Below are 26,732 nucleotides of genomic sequence, written 5' to 3'. Positions count from 1 at the left end.
AGTTTTGCATATTGACATTCTTTGGTGTAGATTTAAGGTTTTTTCATCTTTGTGTACTTACTGTGAATTCTTCAACATTAGCGGTTGCAAACAAGGCTGTCGTGACTCTGCACCCCGACTGGTCTGAAATATACAATGACGAGTCGATTACTCTAAGATGTGAGATAAAGGAAGGAGACGACGCTGAGTGGGAGTACGAGTGGAAAACAAGCAGCTCAGTCAAACCTCCAAAAGAAAAGGAATACAGTATTGGACCTGCTAATACATCACACAGTGGAAACTACAGTTGTAAGGGCAGAAAAAAAAGTGATCAGTCTCCAACAGGTTGGAGCGATCCCATCACATTAACGGTTTTATCCAGTAAGTAGCATTTCTTTTATATAAACATTATACTGTACTATCAGATATTCCATCATTACATGGTTTTATTTCTTTGAATAATCACTTTTCCAACAGGTTCACCCCAGCCTGTCCTCACCGTGTCTCCACTCTGGCTGAGTCCTGGAGACTCTGTGACTCTGATCTGTGAGGTTAAACACCCATCAGCAGGATGGAGGTTCTACTGGTATAAAGCTATTCCCAAACTATCTGACAACTCCTACAGCTACCAGCTGCTATCTGGAAGCAGAGATGGAACTGAAAAGTATTCCTTCATTGTTCATGGAAAGACACACACAGCAGGATATGTGTGCAGAGCTGGAAGAGGAGAAATGAACACTCCTTATAGTAAACTAAAGTTTGTCTGGTCTGGAGGTCAGTTTGTTTCTGTCTTTATCTTTATTCATTTTTGATCTATGAACAACATAGAGTTTCTTCAGTACTTTTGTCTGTATTGTACAACAATCCAAGAGAAAGATAGGAATTGATCACGATGACTTCATGCTCTTTCTTTCCCCTTCCTTTTAGTGAACAACTTTTCATTGAGTTGTAAGTGTGTATACATACATATACATTCTCAAAATAGTTAAACAGAAAGCTCAATATCTACACTCGATTATCAAAATAAATACACAACTTAACTTGGAGCAAATGTGCAGGTAGTTTGCAAATATATCTTCATCTGTCTAAATAGACAATTTAAAAGCATCATATATGTGGTGTGTGTGTGTATCCACAAGTGCATATGCATGAGCCTACAGTACAATATACACGGCCAAATGCCAAACTTGTTTCCTTGGTGAGTGGTTGATGTTGTTTTTGGTAGCATGAAAAACACTAAAAGGAAGATTATTAGAGTCTATCACTTAAATAATCGTTCTATAAAAACATTTTACTTTGTATAATTAAGCATCTTATTGCTAATTGCTTACTCTCACATGTGAGGGCTTGTATGATTAAAATAATGTTGGTCAGTAATCACTGATGGAAAAGAAGAAGAAAAAAACAATGCTAATCTGTCATATCTTTGAAAAATGGCAGGTCAAAGAAAGTCTTTCAATTTACAGACCGAATTCCTTGGTTGGATATCTACATTAAATATAAAGTCCAATGGCAGCTAACGGTCTGGGCTTTGTTGAACCTCTTGTTTCTTTCTTCTTTTTTAGATTTGCCTTCATCAGCATCTCTCACAGTGAGTCCTGAAAGAGTGCAACACTTCACCTCTGATTCTGTCTCACTGGAGTGTAAGGGGAACTCTACTCAGTGGAGAGTGAAGTTTCAAGAGGACAGCTCCCTGGAAGATTGCTCCCAGTGGGATACAATGACTGGATCAACATGCACAATAGAGGGATATAGATCGAGAAATAATGTGTACTGGTGTGAGTCTGGATCAGGGGAGTTCAGCAACGCTGTCAACATCACTAAACAGAGTATGTTTTTATTACATTTCTTCTTAAAGTTTTTATCTTTCAGCATCCAAGTATTCAATTCAACATCATTCAGTTACACGTTATCTCCATCGACATTGAGAAGTAAAAGAGCAGCACAGTGTGGGAGCGTTTACTCTCTTAATTAGATAAAAGCAAAGATTAAGGTTTGAGTGTATATCATTATTAAATACTGATCACATTTGTAGACAGTTGCTGTTCAAACACATTTGATGCCAAAGTGTTAAACATAAGAAGGAGTAAGGTGTACACAAGATAACACATCAGATTAATCATCACTTTGAAGCATTGCTGTAAAAAAAGAAGAAATATATTCTCATCATTCTGTGTCTGCTAATTTTCATGTTTGAACCTGATGATCTCTGACTGAATCCTCTTTTCTTTAACTGTTTTACAGAGTATAACATTATCCTGGTGAGCCCTGTCCATCCAGTGACTGAAGGAAGTTCAGTTAGTCTTAGCTGCAGATTGAGAAGCTCAAATATTGTTTCCAATGTGTTCTTCTATCGGAATAACAAACTCATTCAAAATGATACCAGAAAGGAGCTTAATATCTCTGCTGTGTCAAAGTCTGATGAGGGCTTCTACAAGTGTCAGACCTCAGGGAGAGAGTCGTCTCAGAGTTGGATGTCAGTAACAGGTGAGTGGGATACCCCGTGCCCTCTACTGGTAGTGTCGGTGCTGTCACTGTTTGCCTATGAACACAGACATAGAGTCTGTTTTCTGCCAGGAATTTCCAAGATGCTAATTCCTTCTGGAAGAAATCTCTGAATCAGTTGTGTAAACGGCCTTATGTGTTGAAGTAAACATGTCTGTAAACCTGACCTTAGTGGGAGTGGCCTGCGGTGCTGTGCATTCTGGGAGTTGGTGTCTTTCATCCACATAAGCCAAAAAGACACTTTCAGCCTTTTCTCGGCCAAGAAGGCACCAACTTCAAAATGTATTTCACATTTCTACTACATATATGACCCAATGTCAATACAGATTCATGTTTCAACGGGTGAAGTATCCCTTTAACTGAAATGTATTTTGATATGTTTTTAGCCTTATTGTAGATGTTTTGTGCTTCTTGCAGAACAGGTAATACTCTCCAGAGAGTTAATTGATTTCTAACCTCTTTTGGTCGGGATGCCAACTCCTACATAAAAGGCGGCTTGAGGGCCTTGCAGGTTGTTGGCGGTTGGGGGGGCAAAGTGTTGGAGAATTGTTGACAGTAACCAAAGAGTGTGCCGCGCTGCAAGGGCCCACGGTGGCATTGTTTAACGCTGAGTCGCGTCTTTAGTTTGTCACTTTTTGCATTCTGTTATTTACTTATTTCTTGCTAGTTTTATTTTTTATTCTTACATTTTTCTGCAGGCCTGTACTGTACATATTGCTGCACTTTTTTTTTCATTGTAAAAAATTCACTTGGACTGAATTTTTGATTTTTTTTTCTTTCTTAAGCCTAAACCCATCCTTACAAAGATACAAATTACTGAATGATTCTATGTAAACCATGTTTTGTCTGAAAAAGAAATAGTCAAATACACCATCTAGTTGGAAGTAACCACACTTTAAGTGATTGACCTTATTGATTCAATAATTTAGTGTTGAATCAGTAATTTGGTTAAATCCTGGATTGCGATAAAATGATGTATTCATTGTAGACTATTATTTTTTACACATGTTTATGTTTTGTCTTCACCATTGCTTGAGACAACATGACAAAACATTTAATTATCATTGTCTATAATTTTAAGAAGTGTTTTATAAGTTCATTAACAGTTATTTGTTATTAGTTGTAGCGGTGTCCAGGCTTGGGAACCCTTCATATCCTGTAATTCTCGTGATTGTCGGGCTGATTTGTGGAGTAGTACTTATAATTCTTCTGCTCCTATTGTATCGCTGCAGGCAGTCCAAGGGTAAGACCTTTCTTTTACTTCTAATTGTTAAATACTTTATTTATATTAAATATAAAAATGCACTGACAAAGATTAGCAATGTGACTTATATAAAGTATAAAACAATGTAACAGAAAATGTCCTTTTCACAGACTCATGCTTCAGGAGGTAGGTTCAACTCTCTCTTTACTTATTTTAAATATAGCAGTAATTAAAGCCATGGTCCTCAATGTAATGTTTGTCAATCCTGCATGTTTAAGGCCAAGCCAGTCTGAGAGTAACAACCAAGACTCTGCCAGAAGTCATGAACTTTACCAGAATGTGGCTCAACCTGATGTATACTCTACTCTCCTGCACGGTAAGCATTTCATCTTGATATTGTGTATATATACACACAATTTTAGAAATTAATGTAGCCTTCAAAATATATGAATCCAAAATGGGATCAAATTGACTTTTGCTTGGTTTTGACTTCTCTATAGGTGATGCCAGTGTCTACGAAACACTGCAAATCTCTGAGGACAACAACGCTGGTACTGTAGTTTTTTAAATTAATATACACTGAATGAAATATTTCACATTTAAGGAAAACATGTCACAAAAGAGTTTCATGTTCGTCATGCATTTGTCTATTTGAACGACACTTGTCCTTAAAACTTTGATGAACAAATACTTGCTTGATTTTCATTTTTCTAAAGGGGATGATTACGTCAACCAATCAGTAAGGCACTGAAGACACTGAAAATGGTACAGTGTATACCTTTTATATTCATGTGCACTCCAAAAATGCCCAATGTAATACAGTTGAAAACATGAATATATATTTATTTCTTTACTGGGTTTTTTGGAATAGAGGCCAGACGTCTTGAATCAACAGCAAATAAGTCAAAATAATGTTAGTTGGATTCTTGTTTCTAGTTTTAAAACAACAGTCTTTGAGTTAAAAGACATGCATAACTATATACAGAAGCCACTTGGCCATCTGATTTCTAGAGAGGACCTCTGAGGCATATCTGATCTGAATGTATTTAAAGTAGTTGTTTTGTGCAAAGAAAAATGTGGGACTACACGGACATAAAAGACAAAACATTTTAATAATTTCAATATAAGCAACTGTATACTGTGGACTAACATGTTTGTGTTTACTTCCCCAGTTCTTTGAACACACAGTTTGTAAATTCCGCCGCCAGGGGACTACCACAAAAGACGACATCAAGGCTGGCGGGGAATCATGGGAGTGATTCTCTCTGCTACTCTGTCCCCAACCCTGATGAAAATGAGCTAAGAGTTGACCGTAGTGAAGACAAACGAGCGAAACCGACCTAGAGGAAGAGAATATGTTTACCGACGATGTATCCAAGTCTGATTTACATGAAGTTTTTATCACAGCAGCACATACAGCAACAGTACGGTGTTTCCATGGCAACGATATACGTTGTGTCTGTCATGGAGGCTCTGTCATGGTGGCCACCACGACAACACGGCTTCTGTTACTATAATATTAAGGATTTCTCTGGCTTTGATAACTGTTGTAAATATTTGCGGGAATGTAAGTACAAGACGAAAAATATATTTATAACATCAGTTTCGTCAATTTTTAATTATTTAGATATTTAAGTGTAAAAATTTGTATATCTTTCTACATATTGTATATTTAAAGGAGCTGATTAAATTACATAAATTATGTTCACATCGTTACTTAACATGCAACTCTGCTTTCCAATTATCACAAATGTTCAAGGGTTAGTACAGTTCATTTGTTTTCTGGTTAAATAAGAGTGACAGAATATGTATTACATTACTCATATTAGCTAAAAGCTTACAATTATTACCTGAATATTCTTGACTATTCTTATTTTTAGAAGTATATATTTTATTTTGTCATTTATCTGTCAATTTTGTGTACTAAACTTTGGATACGAGTTGTTTCAGCTGCTTCATACTGTATATTTTAGCTTGAGCACCCAGTTGATAGTGCAGCTTTAAAGTCGGCTTCTTTGTCAGTGTTGGCTTACAAAGATCCCGGATGGACATCAACATTACTTTTATATCTGTGATGACCTGCTCTCCACCAACATAATCATTTACATTATAGTTTATTGAACCGTCAGTAATTTGTATCTTAATTATTTCATAGTTATGTATTGTTAAAGTATTTCTGCTGTAATGTTCCTAATAAATGTTTTAAACAGGAACAACAGTTTCTTTTGGTTGTACTTGCTTTTTGACCAACCAGCCAATAAGAATAAGGTCTTGCCACATCAACCCCAGATGCAGTTCCGGCCCTCATCCCTGTGGTCTCTGTTATCCCTCTCTCTCTTTCCCATATTTCCCATCTATCTTCAGCTTTACTATCTAATAAAGACGAATGCTAAAAATCATCCTTGAAAGAAGTTATGGTTGTTACTCTTTGTCGTTATCTGTCAAAGACGTGAAGTTCTCTACCGTTGAAAATATAGAAATACAAATTATTAACAATTTCACCTTTTTACAGCATTGCAGCTTTGTGGCAGAAAATAACAAAGGTCCTGCATCCCATGAGCAGCCATTTTGTTTTCTTCTTGACTTTAAAAGCAGAGCTTTCAATGTTACACATTATTGGTAGTTTCCTTTTAGTAGTAGTTTACTCAATCAGTATTTACAAATTACCCCCATACAAGAATATATAAACGTTCTATTCAAATTATGAATAAAATACGTTGAGGGATTAAACTTGTTGAAAAGGTTTAGGCTGACTCTGAAGCTTTCTATACCTTCTCTTTTTAACATCAAATATACTTGAAGTCGACCCTTTAACTACTAAGTTCACTTCACAGAAACAGTTTCAAACATTTCGAACAAAACAAAATGAAGTTCTAAAACATTTTATACTAATCAAGTAGGTATTAAAAACAAGACACAACCAACAGTTTCAGTCTTTGATAATCTTACTTTTGTTCTTATATATGATGCTATACTGTATATGTATATATCTATACATTTGGTTAAGCACTTTGTAACCTTGATTAGTGAAGTGCTATATAAATAAAGTTATTATTACTATATCTTTTTATCACCTTATTTTAAACATTTTTTATGAGCTTTGAGCCTTTATTTGTTAGGACAGTGGAGGCATCAGAAACTTGAGAGAGAGGGTGAAATGGTTGCAAGAGTAGACACCTGTCGGACTTGAACCAGGGCCGCCTGCTTGACGGACTTCAGCCTCCGAACATAGGATGCTACCTCACCGCTAAGCCATCAGTGCTCTTATGTTTTTTTTTTCTTTAAATGAGGAAATTGAAATACGTTTTATTAACTTCTGTTTGCACTGTAACTTCTTCATGTACATTGAAGCCTCTCACCAACAATCTTCTCTTTTTCTCTTCTGCTTTTCTCATATACGATTGGTATCAGGACCAGCTGGGGCTCTTCCCTGTGCAACTGGCTGCTGGACTTCCTCAGCGAGAGGCCTCAGACAGTGCGGGTCGGCGGCAGCACATCAAAAACCACCGTCATGAGCACTGGGGCCCCCCATGGTTGTGTGCTCAGCCCCCTGCTCTTCACGCTGCTGACCCACGACTGCGCTCCATCCTTCAGCAGCAACCACATTGTGAAGTTCGCGGACGACACAACAGTGGTTGGTCTCATCTCCAACAACGATGAGACGCACTACAGGATGGAGGTCAGCCAACTGGCCACATGGTGTAGAGACAACAACCTCTTCCTGAAGGTCGACAAGACCAAGGAGGTTGTTGTCGACTTCCGGAGAGTCCCCACTCCTACACCTCCACTGACCATCGACGGTGCTGCTGTGGAGAGAGTGAGCAGCACCAAGTTCCTGGGGGTTCACATCAGTGAGGATCTCTCCTGGACAACCAACACCACATCACTGGCCAAGAAGTCCCAGCAGCGCCTCTACTTCCTCCGCAAGCTGAAGAGAGCACGAGCCCCCCCGACCATCATGTGCTCCTTCTACAGCGGCACCATCGAGAGCATCCCGACCAGCTGCATCACTGTGTGGCTCGGGAGCTGCACTGCTGCCAACCGCAAGACCCTGCAGCGCACAGTGAAGGCTGCTGAACGGATTATCGGTGTCCCACTCCCCTCTCTTCTGGACCTCTACGGTACCCGCCTCACCCGCAAAGCAACCAGCATTGTGCGTGACCCCACCCACCCCTCACACAGCCTCTTCAGCCTCCTGCCATCGGGGAGACGGTACCGCAGCCTGCGGGCCGGCTCCACCAGACTGGGAAACAGCTTCTTCCACCAAGCTGTCAGGAAGCTTAACTCTCTCCCCTCTCTTCCTTCCCCCCCCTCTGCCCCCACGAGCACTGGATGTTGAAACCCCCTCCCGTGTGCCACCAAGAACTCTGGAATAATAACTAATTATCAATCAGTTTAATGCACACTGCACATATTGCACAAGTTACTTTTTTCTTAAAATTGTATTTTATTTATTTTATTTACCATTTTGCACAATTTAGAATTTATTACTGTAAATATTATTTATCTTATTTTTACCTCATTTTATTTTATCTTTTTACCTCATTTTGGTTGTATTGCACCGCGGGTCGGAGACAAACGCAATTTCGATTCCACTGTATGCCTGGCATATTTTGAAATTGACAATAAAGTTGACTTTGACTTTGACTTTGACTTTGTATACTTATAAAATGTTGGTATTAATTGCCACTTAATTGTCAACAGCATCAAGCTGCTTTCATCACATGAAAGGTGCTATATGAATACGGTCACATCAGCATCCACTCGTTGTTAATACTACCTTAAGTTGTTCAAAGTTATAAATACTGTGAATTCTGCTGCTTCAGTGACATCATGTCCGGCCTGAGTGAAAGGCGGGCCTCCTACAGCAGAGGTGTTAATACAGGAAGTGGTCAGCCAGACTTTACCAAGTACCGACTATATCATGGGGAAATTCAGTTCGATCATAGGTTTCCTTATATTCTGTAGAAGTTGTGAGTTTTGTGGTTTCTACGTTCTGTTTAATTAAGATGAATAAAACTGAACTTTTCACCAAAGTTTCCAAAGAAATCACTGATCAACGAGTTAGAGCACGCTGTGAAAGCTTCAACTGTTCCCCGAGTATTCTCAATAAGAAAACCCCACTGAGTTACAGTCAGGACTAAAAGAAAAACGTCTAGATGGTAAATGAGGCAGAACCTAAAGTAACATGTCAGATTAGATGAAACATATTGTCATCTTTTTGTCTTCTTTTTTCTGCTAATGAAAACAAACTGAAAACATTAAAACTTTCTCATGGGCAATAAGCAGTTAGTGTTTCCGGTGTTTTGGGCTTCAAACAAACTAGAAACTAGAACTCTACCACAATGTGGGAACATTTGCATGTTGAGGTTCTGCTTTTTTTTCACCATCTTACCGTGGCTTTAGTTTTTTGAATTTGAATTGTTATTTTAAAATGATTTTCTGAGTGACATGCTTCTCACACACTTTGACCTGAATCACACACATGTTCAAACAGGACCTGTGGACGTGCATTAGTGGAGAGAAGTCAGAGTGGGGCTGCTACACACTGCTATGCAGGCAGTGCACCAGATCAGTCGTGGGTTATTATTTATTAATGATCATGTGAATCATTAGATGGCATTCTATTTGTAATTCTGCCACCAGGGTGTATTAGACAAGGACACTCATATATTGTGTATTGCAAAACATTATTTATTTTGTTTATAAAAACACAACATAAATAAATATAATAATATATTTGGCATAACATGCAGCACATAGAACACTAGAAATGTTAGGTGTGTATGTGATCTTAAAGTTATTGGCATTATGTTTCATGGATGTGCAATAATTAGTTATTAGTGCCATTATTTATTTATTTAACCCCTAACAGAAGCCATTTTACATGATCTCTTTCTTATTCGAGCAGTAGACAGGAAGTGTAAAGAGGTTTGTTGAGGTTGGTACTTAAAATTGTGTGAAGTGCAATAGGGAAGGAAGTACAGAGAAAGAAGACGTCAAAGAGAAACTCTGCTCTCACATTTTAATGAACTGTTTCTTGTCTTTCTCCTCTTTTCCTTCTGCATTATTAGAAATGTAAAGTTAATGTGTTTTTTTTAAAAGCTAAGCGTCAGAGCTTCATTGTCGTTTTCGATGTGAAGATGGACCAAACCTTGCGTTGTGTGCTGGGGTTTTTCTGTGAGTACATCAGAGCTTTTTAAGTTTTGTGACTTTCAAACAGCGAGTCATGTTTCTATGAACATGTAGTTCAGCTGTTTGAATAATACAACAGGAGTTAAGCACTTGCTGTTTGTACAACATTTGAACAAGGCGTGAACAGTAAATAGTCTATAGTTTTGGAAAAAAAAGCTTTAGGATTGAAATGGCTGCCAAATATTTGTTGTTTTGTGAGAAATTCTGTTTATTGATGGATAGCCCCTTGAGATGAACCATCTGGTTTTTGAAAGTTTTGACAATAACAGTGACTACAGTAACTAAAATGAAACTCTATCTGGATTTAACGCCTTTAATTCTTCCCTGATGAACTATTAATCTTTATTTTAGTGCTGAATTTGATCCCCAACGGATTGGCTCAAGGTAAATGATGGTCTTATATTTCTATGATTTTTGTTTTTTAAATATTTCTGCAGTTCCTCTATTTATTACCTACTTCATCACTTTAACATCATCCACATGTAGTGTTTTGTGTTTATGTTTTATCTCTTAAGTTGAATCAGAAAAGAAAATGTCCTAGAACATGAACTGAAAATGTTTTTTTTAAGCTATGCATTTTAGTTTTCTCTTTTGACTCGACTCTGTCCTTACCATGGAAAGCTGCTGGTATTTCTAGAAACTGTTGTGACTCTGTAAGCTCTTATATCTCTTCAACAGCTGCTTCTTTTAACGCTGCTTTATACGTTACTTTAAAACCATTTACAACATTATTGTTGTGTCATTATTATCATAGTTATATTGTACAGACATTTATTCATTACAATAAGGATCATGGATGAAAACTGTAATATTTTCTCTTTTTAGTTTTTTTTCCAATCCTGTTTCTTTGTGATGTGAACAGGTAACCGTCCCCGTGTGACCACAACATCCAACTGGCCTGAAACATTCTGGGGTGAGACGCTCACTCTCAGATGTGAGATTGAGGGAGGTGGAGACTCTGAATGGAGGTTTGTATGGAGAAGACACAGAACATCCAGCTCAGACAAAGAAACAACAGACAATAAATACATTATTAGTGGAGCCACTAATTCTGACAACGGAGAATACCAGTGCTCAGGCATAAGGGGCCACACTAATCCTACCTTCACGCCTTGGAGTGAACCCTTCAAATTGACTGTAACACGTAAGTTGAACCATGTTGTCAATAATTAAAATGTCCCGGTGAAAATGATTTCATCTAAATGAGAAAACAAAACATTGCTTGCTTAAAGCATTTTGCAGGGAGCTGTGACAAATTATATTTTAACTTTCAGCATGGTAACAAAATAACTGAGAAACTTAAGACTATCACATCTTTTGTAATCTTCTTAAAATATGTCTTAATATGGTTTAAAACAGTGAATTTTGATGTCACTAACAGTGTCTGAATAATTGCTTATAAATTTTGGCTAAGTTATTCACATTTGACAAAGATGTTTGTTGATATTGATAGAGCTCTCCTAACTTATGATTGTGTCAAAGTGAGAAAAGTATCTCAGATCCTCAAACATGGGCCTCCTGGCTCCGCCTCCTTCCCGTTATAAACTTCGAGGTGACCGAGTCTTTGCAGTCAAGGCCCCACGGTTGAGGAACAGCCTTCCTCCCTCAGTCAGGGTCTGCCCCCTCTGTGGAGTCTTTTAAGTCACGCCTCAAAACACACTTTTACATGTTGGCTTTTGAGTCCTAATTAGGTTGCTTGTGTTTCTTTCTGATGTATTTCTATCAAATATAATTTAATATTATAGTCTGATTATATTGTTAGTATTCTGTGTGTGCATTTGTGTTTGGGGCGGATTAGGTTTAAAAACAAGACAAACATATTTGTGTGAGTTTTTTTTTTTTTTTTTTTTAAATGTGCTTTATAAATACATTTGATTGATTGATGCTGTTTTTTAAAATGATACATGAGTTGGATCTTTTCTGGAATTGAACTACTTTAAATTTAATATAATTTAAGAGATAAATCTTATCACTAGTTTCTGCTCATAATTCTTCAAGTCATTTTTACTTCTGGGCGCAGCACTGTTTGAATTTGACCAAATTGTAGGTACGGTAATTTACCTTTTTACATCTTTGTTTCCAAATCAAACAGCAAGAAGACCAAAGGCTGAACTGAGAGCTGACAGGACATCAATTCCAGCAGGGGGCGCTGTGACCCTGACCTGTGATGTGAACCCTCCATCACCTGGCTGGACGTACATCTTGTACAGAGGAGATCACTCGGGCACACAAGATGATGGTAAAAACTTCAATGGACGAATCAGTGTCTCCCAGGGAGGAGTCTACTGGTGCAGAGGAGAGAGAGGAGAACCAGTTTACTACACAGAGTACAGCTATTCAGTCACTATCAACATCATTTGTGAGTTTAACATTTTTGAAAACTTGTAATAATATATTCTATCCATAAATTGATTGATATAAAAAGCTAAAGATGTTTATTTTTTCTCATCATTGTGTCCTTGTTGGGATCAGACAGAGCTGTTGCGACTCTTCAGCCCCATTGGACTGAGATATACAACGGAGAGAAGATCACTTTTAGATGTGAAATCGAGGGTGGAGACGACTCTGAGTGGGAGTACGAGTGGAAAACAAGCAGCTCATTCAAACCTCCAAAGGAAAAGGAATACAGTATTGGACCTGCTTATACATCACACAGTGGAAACTACATCTGTAAGGGCAGAAAAAAAAGTGACCAGTCTCCAACAGGTTGGAGCGATCCCATCACATTAACGGTTTTATCCAGTAAGTAGCATTTCTTTTATATAAACATTATACTGTACTATCAGATATTCCATCATTACATGTTTTTTATTTCTTTGAATAATCACTTTTCCAACAGGTTCACCCCAGCCTGTCCTCACCGTGTCTCCACTCTGGCTGAGTCCTGGAGACTCTGTGACTCTGAACTGTGAGGTTAAACACCCATCAGCAGGATGGAGGTTCTACTGGTATAAAGCTATTCCCAAACTATCTGACAACTCCTACAGCTACCAGCTGCTATCTGGAAGCAGAGATGGAACTGAAAAGTATTCCTTCATTGTTCATGGACAGACACACACAGCAGGATATGTGTGCAGAGCTGGAAGAGGAGAAATGAACACTCCTTATAGTGAACCAAAGTTTGTCTGGTCTGGAGGTCAGTTTGTTTCTGTCTTTATCTTTATTCATTTTGATCTATGAACAACATAGAGTTTCTTCAGTACTTTTGTCTGTATTGTACAACAATCCAAGAGAAAGATAGGAATTGATCACGATGACTTCATGCTCTTTCTTTCCCCTTCCTTTTAGTGAACAACTTTTCATTGAGTTGTAAGTGTGTATATATACATATACATTCTTAAAATAGTTAAACAGAAAGCTCAATATCTACACTCGATTATCAAAATAAATACACAACTTAACTTGGAGCTAATGTGCAGGTAGTTTGCAAATATATCTTCATCTGTCTAAATAGACAATTTAAAAGCATCATATATGTGGTGTGTGTGTATCCACAAGTGCATATGCATGAGCCTACAGTACAATATACACAGCCAAATGCTAAACTTGTTTCCTTGGTGAGTGGTTGATGTTGTTTTTGGTAGCATGAAAAACACTAAAAGGAAGATTATTAGAGTCTATCACTTAAACAATCGTTCAATAAAAACATTTTACTTTGTATAATTAAGCATCTTATTGCTAATTGCTTACTCTCACATGTGAGGTCTTGTATGATTAAAATAATGTTGGTCAGTAATCAGTCGTATGTACACACAATATGAAAAATCTAATTCAGGCATTCCTGATAAAACAGTATATGGACTGATGAAAAGAAGAAGAAGAAAAAAACAATGCTAATCTGTCATATCTTTGAAAAATGGCAGGTAAAAGAAAGTCTTTCAATTTACAGACCGAATTCCTTGGTTGGATATCTACATTAAATATAAAGTCCAATGGCAGCTAACGGTCTGGGCTTTGTTGAACCTCTTGTTTCTTTATTTCTTTTTTAGATTTGCCTTCATCAGCATCTCTCACAGTGAGTCCTGAAAGAGTGCAACACTTCATCTCTGATTCTGTCTCACTGGAGTGTAAGGGGAACTCTACTCAGTGGAGAGTGAAGTTTCAATGGGATAGCTTCCTGGCAGATTGCTCCAAGTGGGATACAATGACTGGATCAACATGCACAATAAAAAGTTTAATCTCAAGAAATAATGTGTACTGGTGTGAGTCTGGATCAGGGGAGTTCAGCAACGCTGTCAACATCACTAAACAGAGTATGTTTTTATTACATTTCTTCTTAAAGTTTTTATCTTTCAGCATCCAAGTATTCAATTCAACATCATTCAGTTACACGTTATCTCCATCGACATTGAGAAGTAAAAGAGCAGCACAGTGTGGGAGCGTTTTCTCTTAATTAGATAAAAGCAAAGATTAAGGTCTGAGTGTATATCATTATTAAATACTGATCACATTTGTAGACAGTTGCTGTTCAAACACATTTGATGCCAAAGTGTTAAACATAAGAAGGAGTAAGGTGTACACAAGATAACACATCAGATTAATCATCACTTTGAAGCATTGCTGTAAAAAAAGAAATATATTCTCATCATTCTGTGTCTGCTAATTTTCATGTTTGAACCTGATGATCTCTGACTGAATCCTCTTTTCTTTAACTGTTTTACAGATTCTGAAATTATCCTGGTGAGCCCTGTCCATCCAGTGACTGAAGGAAGTTCAGTTAGTCTTAGCTGCAGATTGAGAAGCTCAAATATTGTTTCCAATGTGTTCTTCTATCGGAATAACAAACTCATTCAAAATGATACCAGAAAGGAGCTTAATATCTCTGCTGTGTCAAAGTCTGATGAGGGCTTCTACAAGTGTCAGACCTCAGGGAGAGAGTCGTCTCAGAGTTGGATGTCAGTAACAGGTGAGTGGGATATTCATGGGGATACCCCATGTCCTCTAAAGTAATGTACATACTTTCATGCACTAATGTTAAACAGACACTCTTGAAGTAACATCAAGCCGGCTTACAGGCCTGTGTAAATGCTAGCTTAGCATGACTAGCAACCAATACTTGGGTGTCAATGACCTCGGACAAAATCATTTCAAACGTTTTATCTTCAAGCAACAAAAATACCTTTTTTTTTTTTACATTAAAACAGTTTATTCAATGTCACACATGTCAAATATATCTTGTTAGTCCCCTGTTGCTTCATATCCTGGCTTGCACTCCTCTTTCTCAACCAGGAACTGCCAGACAGAGCTTCTTCTAATGAATTTCTGGCAGGCTGAATGCTACAAGGCGTAATGCTGCCCTCCGCCATAATCCAAATGAATTGATCCACTTTGGGTTCAATTCTCAGACATAGTCCAGTGGTCCTCAAGCAATTCAAAATAGCCCTGCCGACTAGCTGAAGTCACTTCCAAAAGATAGCCAAACAGAGATGAAGCCTGCCTTTGGCTTATATGGAGGTGTGCCAAGTGGAAGGCACCAAGTTAGGTAGAGGTGGAGAGATGTTTAGGTTGTTGAGAATAATTATGATTTGTAAAAAAAATTGGTGGTTTAAGAATTTACTTAAAGGGATACTTCACCCATTTGCATTTAGCTTTGTATCATTAGAAACCTGGTAGTATTTTTGAATGGTCGTGCATCCCGCCCTCATTTTCCCCTGAGATGGGAAATCTTTGTATTTCTAAATTTGAAAAGGAGCTTCCAGTGACACAAAATGATGATTTTTGCGTCACTGGAAGCTGTTGCGGTTAGCGGGGTGAAACCACAACGCTAGTTCCTCATATTAACGACCACTGAAGCTACAGACCAATCACAGATCAGTGGGTGGGAACTCACTCCAAGAATCGAAACTTAACATCCGCCATATTGCTTGGAAGCTATGCTAACAGGCTCTATGGAGAAAGCTGATAATGGCGAAAAAATATACATATAGCGGCGAGACGGCTGCTGCGACAGGCCGGTCTTGTGCTTTGGCTGCTTCGGCCGCTGCAGCCGAGAAACAAAACCGGCCTGTCGGCAGCAACCGTCTCGGGGCTATATTGCTATATTGCTGGCCGCCTGCCTGTCCGCGGCTGTGAGGACGAGGAGCCAGGGCCGGCTCGAGCTGGGGCGGACTGGTAGTGTCGGTGCTGTCACTGTTTGCCTATGAACACAGACATAGAGTCTGTTTTCTGACAGGAATTTCCAAGATGCTAATTCCTTCTGGAAGAAATCTCTGAATCAGTTGTGTAAACGGCCTTATGTGTTGAAGTAAACATGTCTGTAAACCTGACCTTAGTGGGAGTGGCCTGCGGTGCTGTGCATTCTGGGAGTTGGTGTCTCTCATCCACATAAGCCAAAAAGACACTTTCAGCCTTTTCTCGGCCAAGAAGGCACCAACTTCAAAATGTATTTCACATTTCTACTACATATATGACCCAATGTCAATACAGATTCATGTTTCAACGGGTGAAGTATCCCTTTAACTGAAATGTATTTTGATATGTTTTTAGCCTTATTGTAGATGTTTTGTGCTTCTTGCAGAACAGATAATACTCTCCAGAGAGTTAATTGATTTCTAACCTCTTTTGGTCGGGATGCCAACTCCTACATAAAAGGCGGCTTTAGGGCCTTGCAGGTTGTTGGCGGTTGGGGGGGCAAAGTGTTGGAGAATTGTTGACAGTCACCAAAGAGTGTGCCGCGCTGCAAAGGCCCACGGTGGCATTGTTTAACGCTGAGTCGCGTCTTTAGTTTGTCACTTTTTGCATTCTGTTATTTACTTATTTCTTGCTAGTTTTATTTTTTATTCTTACATTTTTCTCCAGGCCTGTACTGTACATATTGCTGCACTTTCTTCGTTGCATTCATTTAATTTCATAGCCACTAGGCCATCCTTACAAAGATACAAATTACTGAATGATTCTATGTAAACCATGTTTTGTCTGAAAAAGAAAAAGGTGAAATACACCATCTAGTTGGAAGTAATCACACTTTAAGTGATTTAAGTTATATATTCAATAATTTAGTGTTGAATCAGTAATTTGATTAAATCCTGGATTGCGATAAAATGATGTATTCATTGTAGACTATTATTTTTTACACATGTTTATGTTTTGTCTTCACCATTGCTTGAGACAACATGACAAAACATTTAATTATCATTGTCTATAATTTTAAGAAGTGTTTTATAAGTTCATTAACAGTTATTTGTTATTAGTTGTAGCGGTGTCCAGGCTTGGGAACTCTTCATATCCTGTAATTCTTGTGATTGTCGGGCTGATTTGTGGAGTAGTACTTATAATTCTTCTGCTCCTGTTGTATCGCTGCAGGCAGTCAAAGGGTGAGACCTTTATTTAATATTTTTCTCTTACACATTTGATGGTTTATTCCAAATGTTTGACATGAAATGGTGGCAAACTAAAAGAACAACACAATGTCTTTTTTTACAGATTCATGCCTTATCAGGTTGGTTCAATGCTCTCTTGTGTCTCATTTTGAACATTACATTAACACTTTGCCATTACGTCCAATGTAAACACTTTTTTATTTACTCAATGTTGTAGGTCAATCCAGTCTGAAAGCACCAACCAGGACTCGGCCACAAACCCGGCCGCTCAGCATCATATATACTCAACTCCCCTGCAGGGTAAGCATTTGAATTAATCATAAATATTTATATATAAGAACACCTTTTATTTTAAACATCCAAAGATACAAAGTGTTATCGTGCAGTTAGCTCGATTGAATTGATCTCCATTTCTCTTTAGGTGACGAGTGTCATTATGAATCAATCAAAGGCCCTGGAGACACCGCACATGGTACAGTTTATTCCTTTTCTAATACTGAAAATGTTCCAACAAATGCAAAGGTTTTCTTGTAAACGACCCGATTACTTCTGCTTTAGGAATTCAAATTAAGCAATCAGTGCAATGTATAATATTTCTTAAATTGAGCAATGGTGTCCTGCTTCACTGGTTGGTGCATCATGTATAATTCATTTGTAGTTGCGTTATGAACAATGCCACTTCAGAGGGTGAAGGCAAGTTTCATCATCCTTTTGCTAATGTTTAAGTGTGTTAGACTTATTCAGCCTCTCTTTAGAGACACATACATTAACAATTGATCTTGTTTATTGCTTTAATGTTACTTTGTACTTAGATTGACTTTCCATGGATAAAGAAGCTAAATGATCACTGAAACTTAAGGTTAAAATACTTGGTCTGATTCTACATCCATGTGCTCCTTGAGTGGTCCCAGTTTCCGAGTTGTGAAGTCGTTCTTCCAGATTCAGTGTGTTCACGTGATTTCAGTTCGGAAAAAGTTTGATTGTTGTGACAACTACAAAGAAAGCATGGACGCTACAAAGATGTGTGAATGTCTCTGTTATGAGTTATATTTGAGCCAAACGTTGATGTACAATTTGTGACTTACCGGTAATAAAAAGTGTCTTAACATTAACAAGACAAATATTTTGCCCCCCATGTGATGACAAATACGACCACAATTCGACAAGTCAGGATCAAATTTTTTCCAGAGTTTTTTCCGAGTTGTTGCTCCGACTTGAGCAGGCGTTCATGTAACTCAGAAACTCGTTTTCCAGATGTGTCCGATACCACATGAATGCACCATTAAACCTCCAATCAAAAACTGGACTAAACATGCTTCACCATGTACATTTTACTTTGAAGGGAACTGTTCCTCTTTCTTGCTTTTGCCTCTTTTTTGTAATATTCCATAGTACTTTTTAAATAGTGGAACTAGCCAACATTTGATTGCTTGTGAAACACTTGCATCAACTTAGTTTTGGCTCAGTGAAACCAGGACAATGATGTCAGCCAATACGCTCTAAACTGTTTCCTGAAATAGTTTCCGACTGTAGATGAACTGTAGTTTATGCACGGCCCAGAATGTTTGTGGATAACAAAACATGTATTTCAGATGCTAACCAGTCCCAGTCCCAGGATGTTACATATTCTCTGATCGAGCTCAAAAACTTCGGAAAGAAAGGTAAGTATCTCAGTAAGATACAGCAGATTGAAAAAAGTGTTTTTACATTCATTTGGCTCATTTATTATGTCTTTATTTTTATTTTTTTATAGGGAAGAAACCTGAACCAGACAACAGCATGATTTATTCTGATGTGAGGTTAGAAACAGAAGGTAGGTTACAGTGCTGCTTTCAGTTGATGTTAAAATGCATCCTGGTACACACTGGAGGAGATAATGGGTCAGCTTGCAGTTCAGTAATTATTCTAAATATTTCCACTGGGTGTCAAAAGAGACAACATTTGTAAAATGTTAACTAAATTTGGGGCATTGATTCCTGTGACTGCTCAGTTTAGCTGTTTAAATTAACTTATGTTGGATGCATGTTATTGTCGGATCGTCATGTGTTCTAAGAACATTTCCATCTCACAGATTAAGTATTAAGATGGACAGTTTTGGGTCCAAACAAAAGCAAGAAGAAGAAACATTCGCTGAGCTGCCATAGTGATAACACATAATCTGTACAGTCATCATAGAAACTCAAGTGTTTCTACATTTTTCTTTCTCAATCCTTCAACCCGTCCGTCTGTACATTACAAATTCAGTCTACAGAGAAAACCAATCCTAAAATCTGTCTTTTGTTTTAGATCCATCTGTCCTTTATTCTCAAGTCAGCTGCCATAATCCAGGTAAAGCCAAGAAAAACAAAGGTGAGTGAAGTAAGCAATCAACTGCAGTTTTTCTTATCCAACACAGCGCAATATAAAGTTTTTTCTTTTGAATCGCAGGTGATGTAAGCATTTATTGTTAATATTAACCGTCAGGTGTTGTTACATTAAAGGTCCAATATGTAGAATTTAATTACAATGTTTACCTTGAAAAATTTATTTTAAATTGATTAGCAGAGAGAACTCACGATTCCCCGCCAGCACCAACGTCATCTTTTATTATTGTTTTGATTGAACGCCCCCTGGTGGTGGAATCGGCATACTGTGCCTTTAATACATCTAAATTCTGCATTTGTTTTAGATGTGTTGCTTCTGAACATTTTGCATACTTAGGCAACTTTAATGCTTAAAGATGATGCTAAAATCAGTTTATTGGCTAGGTAAGGGTTAATGGCTGCAACAATACAAATAATGACAGATAATAATGCTCATTACATACCTGACAATTACAAACATAAGGCTTATTCTTAATATTTAGTATAATTAACTTTTTTTACACTGAATGTCTCTCTCAGGAAAGCCAACTCCTGCGATAACTGAAGAATCGGTTTACTCTGAAGTCAAACCAGGTACAGCTCCTGGTTTTAATGCAACCTTACATCATGAGGATTTATTTTATGTATATGTCAACTGATTTTAAAACAGGCAAAAAGGTCTGGTAAAGATTGCAATATTCTTAAATAATTACTAATCTTTTTTTTCCCTTTGCTTCTCTTCCAGATCCGTAGAGTTCTGTATCAACAGACGTAAGGAATGGATGACAACATGAAAAAAAGAAGTCTTGGTTTGATTAGCATTTGCAGCTGTCATGTGATAATTTTGTGCTCGTGCTTGTAAATAAAAAAAAGTATTCGGTACAGTAAGTAGCATAGAAAATAAATTAAATTGTGTATTTATTTTGTATTCTTGAAAGTTTGGTTGAACATTTCATGCATCGATTAACTTCTTTCACTAGTAAGCTTTGAGCAGCGTTACCCTCCTTTATTTGGGACAGGGCGGATCATTTCTTTGGTCATTTTCTAATGTTTGTGATGCAATGACAAAGTAGAAAAGGAAGATATAAGACCTGAGGTGTCTCATGTATCTGTCACATTAGAAAAGAACTGATTCATCAGATTCAACTTTAAATGTGACACATGTCTCTTCAACAAAGTTATAGTTGTACAGAAAGTGTTTGTAAAGTTGAATTGTTACGTTCCACATGTTTTTGTTTTGTTAAACTAAGTTACATTTCATTTGAACTACTTGCATCAAGAGCAGAAGATTTTATCCACGAGGAATAGTATTTAAAAATGAGAACATAACCAGAGTATAAAAATCTCTACACTGTTTAGCGTTAAGCTAACCACTTAGCATATGCTGTTATAGCCTGTTTTCTGTTTTTTTTTTTTTTTCATTTTTAATAAGTTCTCTTCTTTACCTTAGTGCTACTATAGTTTGTTGTATTCAAACAAAAGCCTTTCATACAATATTTGAGTTTCAATAGTTATTGGTGAACATGTCTGTACAGATTTCTGCCATTTCAATAAAATTGGATTTTTAAGATATCCTGACAGCTACTGTTTCGAACTTATTAGCAGCACCGGTGCCAGACTGTGACCCAAAGATAGACACACAATGGATACAGATGTAAACTCAGAGGGAGCGTTCAAAAAGGAAAGGCGTTTAATGCAGTCCAAGGTTTGGTGCACAGAAATTCAAACAAATCCAGAGGAGAAGGGAAAAAGATGGTAAGAAAAAAAAACAGGCAGAGATCATAAACACTAAAGCTACAGACAAAAATGCTAGGACAAAGGAAACGCTACGATCTGGCAACAGGGAGCACAAACTGGGATTCAATACAAAGACAATCCGGGGATAAAAAGACACGGCTGAGTGTAGTAATTAAGGCGGTGCTGACAAACGAGGCGGGAACATGAGCAGAATCTGAAATGAAAGAGACAAGGGTGATTAAAGGACTACATAAACAAAACAGAGGCTTATGAAAATATACAAAAAACATGACCTATTTGGTGACATGTACCTTCTCAGTGTGACGATAAACTGTCTTTCACACTTCCAGAAAACTCATGAAAAACTCCTGATATTTGCCTGAGCTGTATGTGTGAACGCAAACAACCACATTTTTCCTTAAGACTTCACCCGGAGTTTTTCCCACCAGACTCTTAAAAACAGGATTTTCTCTGGAGAATTCCCCTCGAGCCAATGGGAGGGGAGAGTGACGTTTATATTCTGTAGAGTGCTGCACGGTGCATTAAGTGTATGCATGTGACCGCTTCAATCTCTGTGAACGTTATTGAACCGCTGCATTACATTTTCTGTTCTTTAGTATGTTGTTCTCCGCTCCTTTGTTGATGTTGGGATTCCCGTTAAACCACACGTAGCATTGATATAAGGACAAATATTCTCATTATAGCGTCGTATAGCAGACTCTGTTGTTTCCTCTGCTACTTCCACGTTGGATTTTTTTTACGTCATATCTTACCTCAGTGTGTGACAGTCATCGTAAAGTGTGGGTGTTAAAAAAGGGAAGAAAAGACGCTGTGCTTGGCGCTGGAGGAAACATGAGATCAGATTAAAGATGAGTGTCAACAGCTTTCAAGATTTAAAGCAGACATATTCAACAGAGGCTGTGGGTCGCTGCTGGGTACAACATGGCACACACTATGGTCTGTGTAGTGGTGTTTTTCAGTGAGTACAAGTTTGTTTTCATGTTAATTTGTCAAGAAAATTTTGAGCACCTTTTTTTCTTCAAAAATATAAGATGATACCATATTATTATATATATATTATAATTATTATTAATATTATTATTATTATTATTATTATTATTAACCCTTTGACTATTCTATGTTATTGAATTTTATATCGTCATACACCTTTCTGTTTATTTCACGACGAGGTCTCTGATTGAAACTGGCTTCACTTCATTCCTGTTGATTGACGTTCAATGATGATTCAATGTTTAGACGTTTTTCAGCCGTTAAAAGTTACATTGAAACTTCAGCTGTTGTTAAATACCTTTTTATTTGTTAAGCTTTAAAACAAACAGTTTCTGCTAGTTGTGATCATATTTAATAAGCTATCAATCTTCATTTCAGCGCTGGTTACACTCGTCCACTGTGGACACGCTGAAGGTGATTACACAATCTTCCTTTTTTTCTGTTCTATTTTTTCTCTCCAAATGAGTCTTCACTCACTGCATCAAGCTTGATTACATCATCAGTCGTGGTTTATTATCTGCAAACGTACGCAGTATTTTAGTCCATGTTTGAACACAAAGCAGGATGTGACTTATGTGGTTAGGGGAAGGGAAACATACCGATGAATATCAATGAGATTCAGACAGATTTAGATGGATAAGAAAAAGAATGTCGGTGAATATTCTGAAATGTTCCATCAAAAACGGCTTGGACTCGCATGTCTTCATTACGTGAAAGAAAACTTAATCTGGTTGGTGTTACATTCCCTGAAAAACAGACATTGATGTTCACAGAGGTGCTGCTTGTCAACAGGCAAGGCAGGCAACTGCTTGGGGCCCCAGACCAGTAGGGGGCCCCTGAGGGCTGAACAAACTTAAACCAAAACAGTGGCCAAGAATATGCACATTTTGCAATTGACAGTAGGAGACCTCCCTAAGGGGGCCCCAGCTGACAGCACTAACTCTTGTTGCTCTTGCCAAGCGTTGCATGCATTATTGCTGTGAAAACCAAAGTTTGTCCTTGAAAGTCAAAAAAAAGAAAAGAAAGAGGAATTACCCGTCTATAGGAGAGAAAAAAAGAAACAGGAAAATATAGCATGGAGACACTCGCAGAAATGACAGACTCTAGAATCGCCCCTAGCTGTTCATGAGTTATGTCTGAAGGAAGTGTGTGGTATTGAAAATCATGTGAAACCTTTTTCCTTTTATTTTTTATCATCTCTTTTCAACAGATGATTCCAGACCTGTTGTCAAGGTGTCCACTTCATGGCCGAGTCCTGGAGCCGAAGTTACTCTGAAGTGCCGTTTTAGCAAAAATGACGGATTGTGGACGTTCAAGTGGTATAAGGCTGTTCCCACATCATCCAACAACTCCTACAGTCACGAGAAACTGTCTCACAGCTGCAGTGGACAAGGTCAATGTTCCTACATTGGTCATGGACAGACACGCACAACAGCATACGTGTGCAAAGCTAACAGGGGAAATGATGCTCGCACCAGCAGACCCACATTTGTCTGGTCTAGAGGTCTGTATGTTTTACTTTTAGCACCACCAAATGTTTACTTCTGTTTATTCTTTACTGTACTGTGATATGACATGACAAGCATTTGAACGTCTGCAGACACAGACACATGAACGACAGGCTGAGTTGTTTGTGTACAAACAAAAAAGCCAAGTAAGCACACAAGCTAGGGCCAATATTAAAGTCATTCTTACATACAAATCAATATCAAGATATTTTCAGTATCAAATACTGTCTGTTTAGAACAGAAAGGTGGATGGTGCTGAATTCACAAATAGGGTGTTAACACTTGCAGAAAACTAACCCTTTTTTCCAGGAGGAGCTGTATGTGTGAACGCAAACAGCCACATTTTTCACTCTGATATCACACAGAGTTTCTCCGGCCAGCCCTCCTAGTATTTTTTCTGCAGCAAGTCCGGGTGGGCTGATGTGAGAACGCAGCAGGACATTCTTATATTATACTGTGACATCGTATAGCGGACTCTGTTGCTCCGACCGCTACTTCCACGTCCCGCCCGCCCTCCTGTCTGACAGGGAAAGTCTCCCGCTGTGAGGTGTACATGTGAACAGCCAGGTCAGGAGAATATCCGGAGCAGTCCTCTGGATATTTTCAGGAGTGTATTTGTGAGAACGGCTAAAGAGAGCCAATGTAATAAGATGGAGTCGGTATTTAAAGACTACAAACTCTGTGCTGGATTTGACCCTTCACTTTTTCTTGTCTTTTCAGAAATTCATCCAAATTCAATCAAAGTGAGTCCTCCTGACAGAGGCCAGCACGTTTCCTCAGAGAATGTCTCACTGAGCTGCGAGGGAAACTCTTCTAAATGGAGGGTGATGAGATTAACTGAAAAAGGCCATCGGTCAACCTGCTCTGAATGGGGGACAATGAAAAATTTGACGTGTCACATCACGAAACCTACAAAAAAACCAGCCGTGTACTGGTGTGAGACTGCATCAGGCCAATTCAGCAATGCAGTCAACATCACTTTTCAAAGTAAAGTTTTTTTTTTATCTTAATCTAATTTGTAAAATGATTGTTTTTTAAAGTCTCTTATACAGATTGTGTTTCTAATTTATATTCGACAGATACAGTAATGCTACATGACGCCTTAAAGGAGTCATATGTAAGATATTTACTGAATGAAATAATTAAAGGACCTTACTATATCATCAGGCATTAAGGAAACATGATATGTTGAAGTGCTGGCTTCTCTGACTGGTCTGTATTTTCATTTGGACCAGAGAAGGTATAGCGGTTTTAAGGCACCCCCACACAGCCGTTTTGGACGCCCCTCGGTTTGCCAGGCAAACGGTAAACCAACAGGTGTTTCAGCGATGGAAGCGGACAAGAGAACTGGTTCAGATAGAAGTGATTGTGCCCGACCTTAAAAGCCTCTGCATGTTTCTAATAAGCTCCACGAGCAGAAACGTGCTCAAACTAGGATCAATGTTGGAGATGCTTTTTGAAAAATGGAGAGAGGTTAGAACGCAGAAAGGTTTACAGACCGATGCAGAGCTGGCTAAACACTGAAGCTTCAGTGTTTGTGTTAACTCGGCTTGCGCATCAACTCTAGGGAGGAGGGGGCTGAATTTGGACTGCAGTACCCATTTTAAACTCTAGTGACATATTGCTCCCTTCGATAAGACCTTTAAAAGGAAACCTACATAAATTGGTTGAATAAGTTCATAGATAAACATTTAATTGTATCTTGTACATAATAGTACCTGTCAGTTACACATGTGGAAGCAATCTATAAAATGTCCTGACAAATAACCATTTTGTTCTTTTATTATGGCAGTGTCCAGCTCTGAAGGTTCCTCCTTTCCTCTGCCATTGGTCCTTGGACTGTTTTTTCCCCTTTTAACCCTGATTCTCCTGCTGCTGTTGTGTTGCCACAGAAAGTCAACGAGTGAGTCCTGATCGTTTTCAAAGACATACGAAACTTATAGAAAATGATCAATTCAGAAATATTAAACAATTTAACAAGAAAATGCCTTTTTTCTTTCAGATACATTCGTCACCAGGTCGGTAAAACGCTTCTCTCTCTAGAACCTAAAAGTGCAGATGTTTCTTCTCATGTCTGTTTGACGTTTTGACAGGATCTTTAACCTTTGTGTTCTCAGGATTTTTAGACCCTCAAAGTCTCAGAAAACCAATCAGAGCCCAGCTGCAGATGACGTGGTCGACCAGAACAAGACTCAAGGTAGAGGGTCTCTCAATGGTCAATATCACAAAATACATCTTCAAGGCCTCATAATTTCTTAGAGACACTTGAGGCTGATTAATTATTCAATAAGATAGGAACTAAAAACAACTAATCAGTCTGTAAAAAATGTTTTTCGAGTAAATATGAGGCTAATAATGCAGTAAGAATGAAGCAGATGTGTAAATATCTTTAAAGTAATGGGGATAGTTTTATCATTAATTCAGTCAAAAGACCCCAGCACAGTAAAAATGGCTCTGTTAAACTTTTTATATAGACATACTGTAACCTTGATTTAAGATGGTGAGTCATCTTCTCGTGTTTATTCCAGATGCGGATGAATCCAACGATGTGATGTACTCTTTGATTCTGTTTAAAAACACAAGAGGTAAAGGTGAGTACTCGTGTTTCAGACCAGGTCCGCCTTCATTACAGCTTCATCAACGCTGCAACGCTCGAAGAAGAGTATCGGTATAATCATGGTCACCAACCTTTATTTAAGTCTTTAAATCATGAAGGTGTTTGAGATACAGTAAGAGCACAATAAAAAAAGAAGAAGAAGAAGAAGAGGATGTTGTCAGTTGGCTGGTCTTGAAGGATGGACTGACTGCAGGGCAGAGGGAGACTCAGGATGGGGGTTCTGTCTCAGACGTAATTCTGGCCGAGCTAATCACGACCCGGACTGTTCCTAGAATTAGACAAATGAGAGGAAGGGATGAGGAAGGTGGGTGAAGG

General features: G+C 38.2%; 2 protein-coding genes and 1 long non-coding RNA gene across 3 annotated transcripts in view; 2 read left to right on the top strand and 1 right to left on the bottom strand.

The window, feature by feature from the left end:
• Positions 1–5,904, top strand: part of LOC132958937 (uncharacterized) — a 59,562-nt gene extending 53,658 nt beyond the window's left edge. Inside the window, exons 23-32 of the mRNA XM_061032014.1 lie at positions 82–360; positions 457–753; positions 1,545–1,808; positions 2,224–2,466; positions 3,605–3,727; positions 3,859–3,874; positions 3,967–4,064; positions 4,189–4,239; positions 4,405–4,453; positions 4,861–5,904. Coding sequence (XP_060887997.1) covers positions 82–360; positions 457–753; positions 1,545–1,808; positions 2,224–2,466; positions 3,605–3,727; positions 3,859–3,874; positions 3,967–4,064; positions 4,189–4,239; positions 4,405–4,439 — 1,406 coding nt within the window. The 3' untranslated portion in view covers positions 4,440–4,453; positions 4,861–5,904. The remainder of the gene's footprint in view (positions 1–81; positions 361–456; positions 754–1,544; positions 1,809–2,223; positions 2,467–3,604; positions 3,728–3,858; positions 3,875–3,966; positions 4,065–4,188; positions 4,240–4,404; positions 4,454–4,860) is intronic.
• A 3,227-nt stretch (positions 5,905–9,131) lies between these two features.
• LOC132958468 (Fc receptor-like protein 5) lies at positions 9,132–26,495 on the top strand. Its single transcript, XM_061031308.1, has 14 exons — positions 9,132–9,868; positions 10,235–10,267; positions 10,746–11,027; positions 11,976–12,242; positions 12,356–12,625; positions 12,723–13,019; positions 13,873–14,136; positions 14,547–14,789; positions 23,503–23,796; positions 24,521–24,787; positions 25,593–25,703; positions 25,803–25,818; positions 25,918–25,997; positions 26,329–26,495. The coding sequence occupies exons 1-14, from the start codon at positions 9,832–9,834 to the stop codon at positions 26,472–26,474; spliced, it is 2,607 nt and encodes an 868-aa protein (XP_060887291.1). The 5' UTR covers positions 9,132–9,831; the 3' UTR covers positions 26,475–26,495.
• LOC132958469 (uncharacterized) lies at positions 21,217–26,633 on the bottom strand. Its single transcript, XR_009666778.1, has 3 exons — positions 26,489–26,633; positions 26,287–26,366; positions 21,217–21,495 (listed from the first exon to the last, which is right to left on the bottom strand). It is a non-coding gene; the product is annotated as an uncharacterized LOC132958469 (long non-coding RNA).
• Positions 26,634–26,732: the final 99 nt, after the last annotated feature.

Source organism: Labrus mixtus, chromosome 23 (genome assembly GCF_963584025.1).
Source record: "Labrus mixtus chromosome 23, fLabMix1.1, whole genome shotgun sequence".
NCBI lineage: Eukaryota > Metazoa > Chordata > Actinopteri > Labriformes > Labridae > Labrus > Labrus mixtus.
The sequence above is the reverse complement of the archived record's forward strand: the minus strand, read 5'-3'. Positions and strand labels throughout refer to the sequence as shown.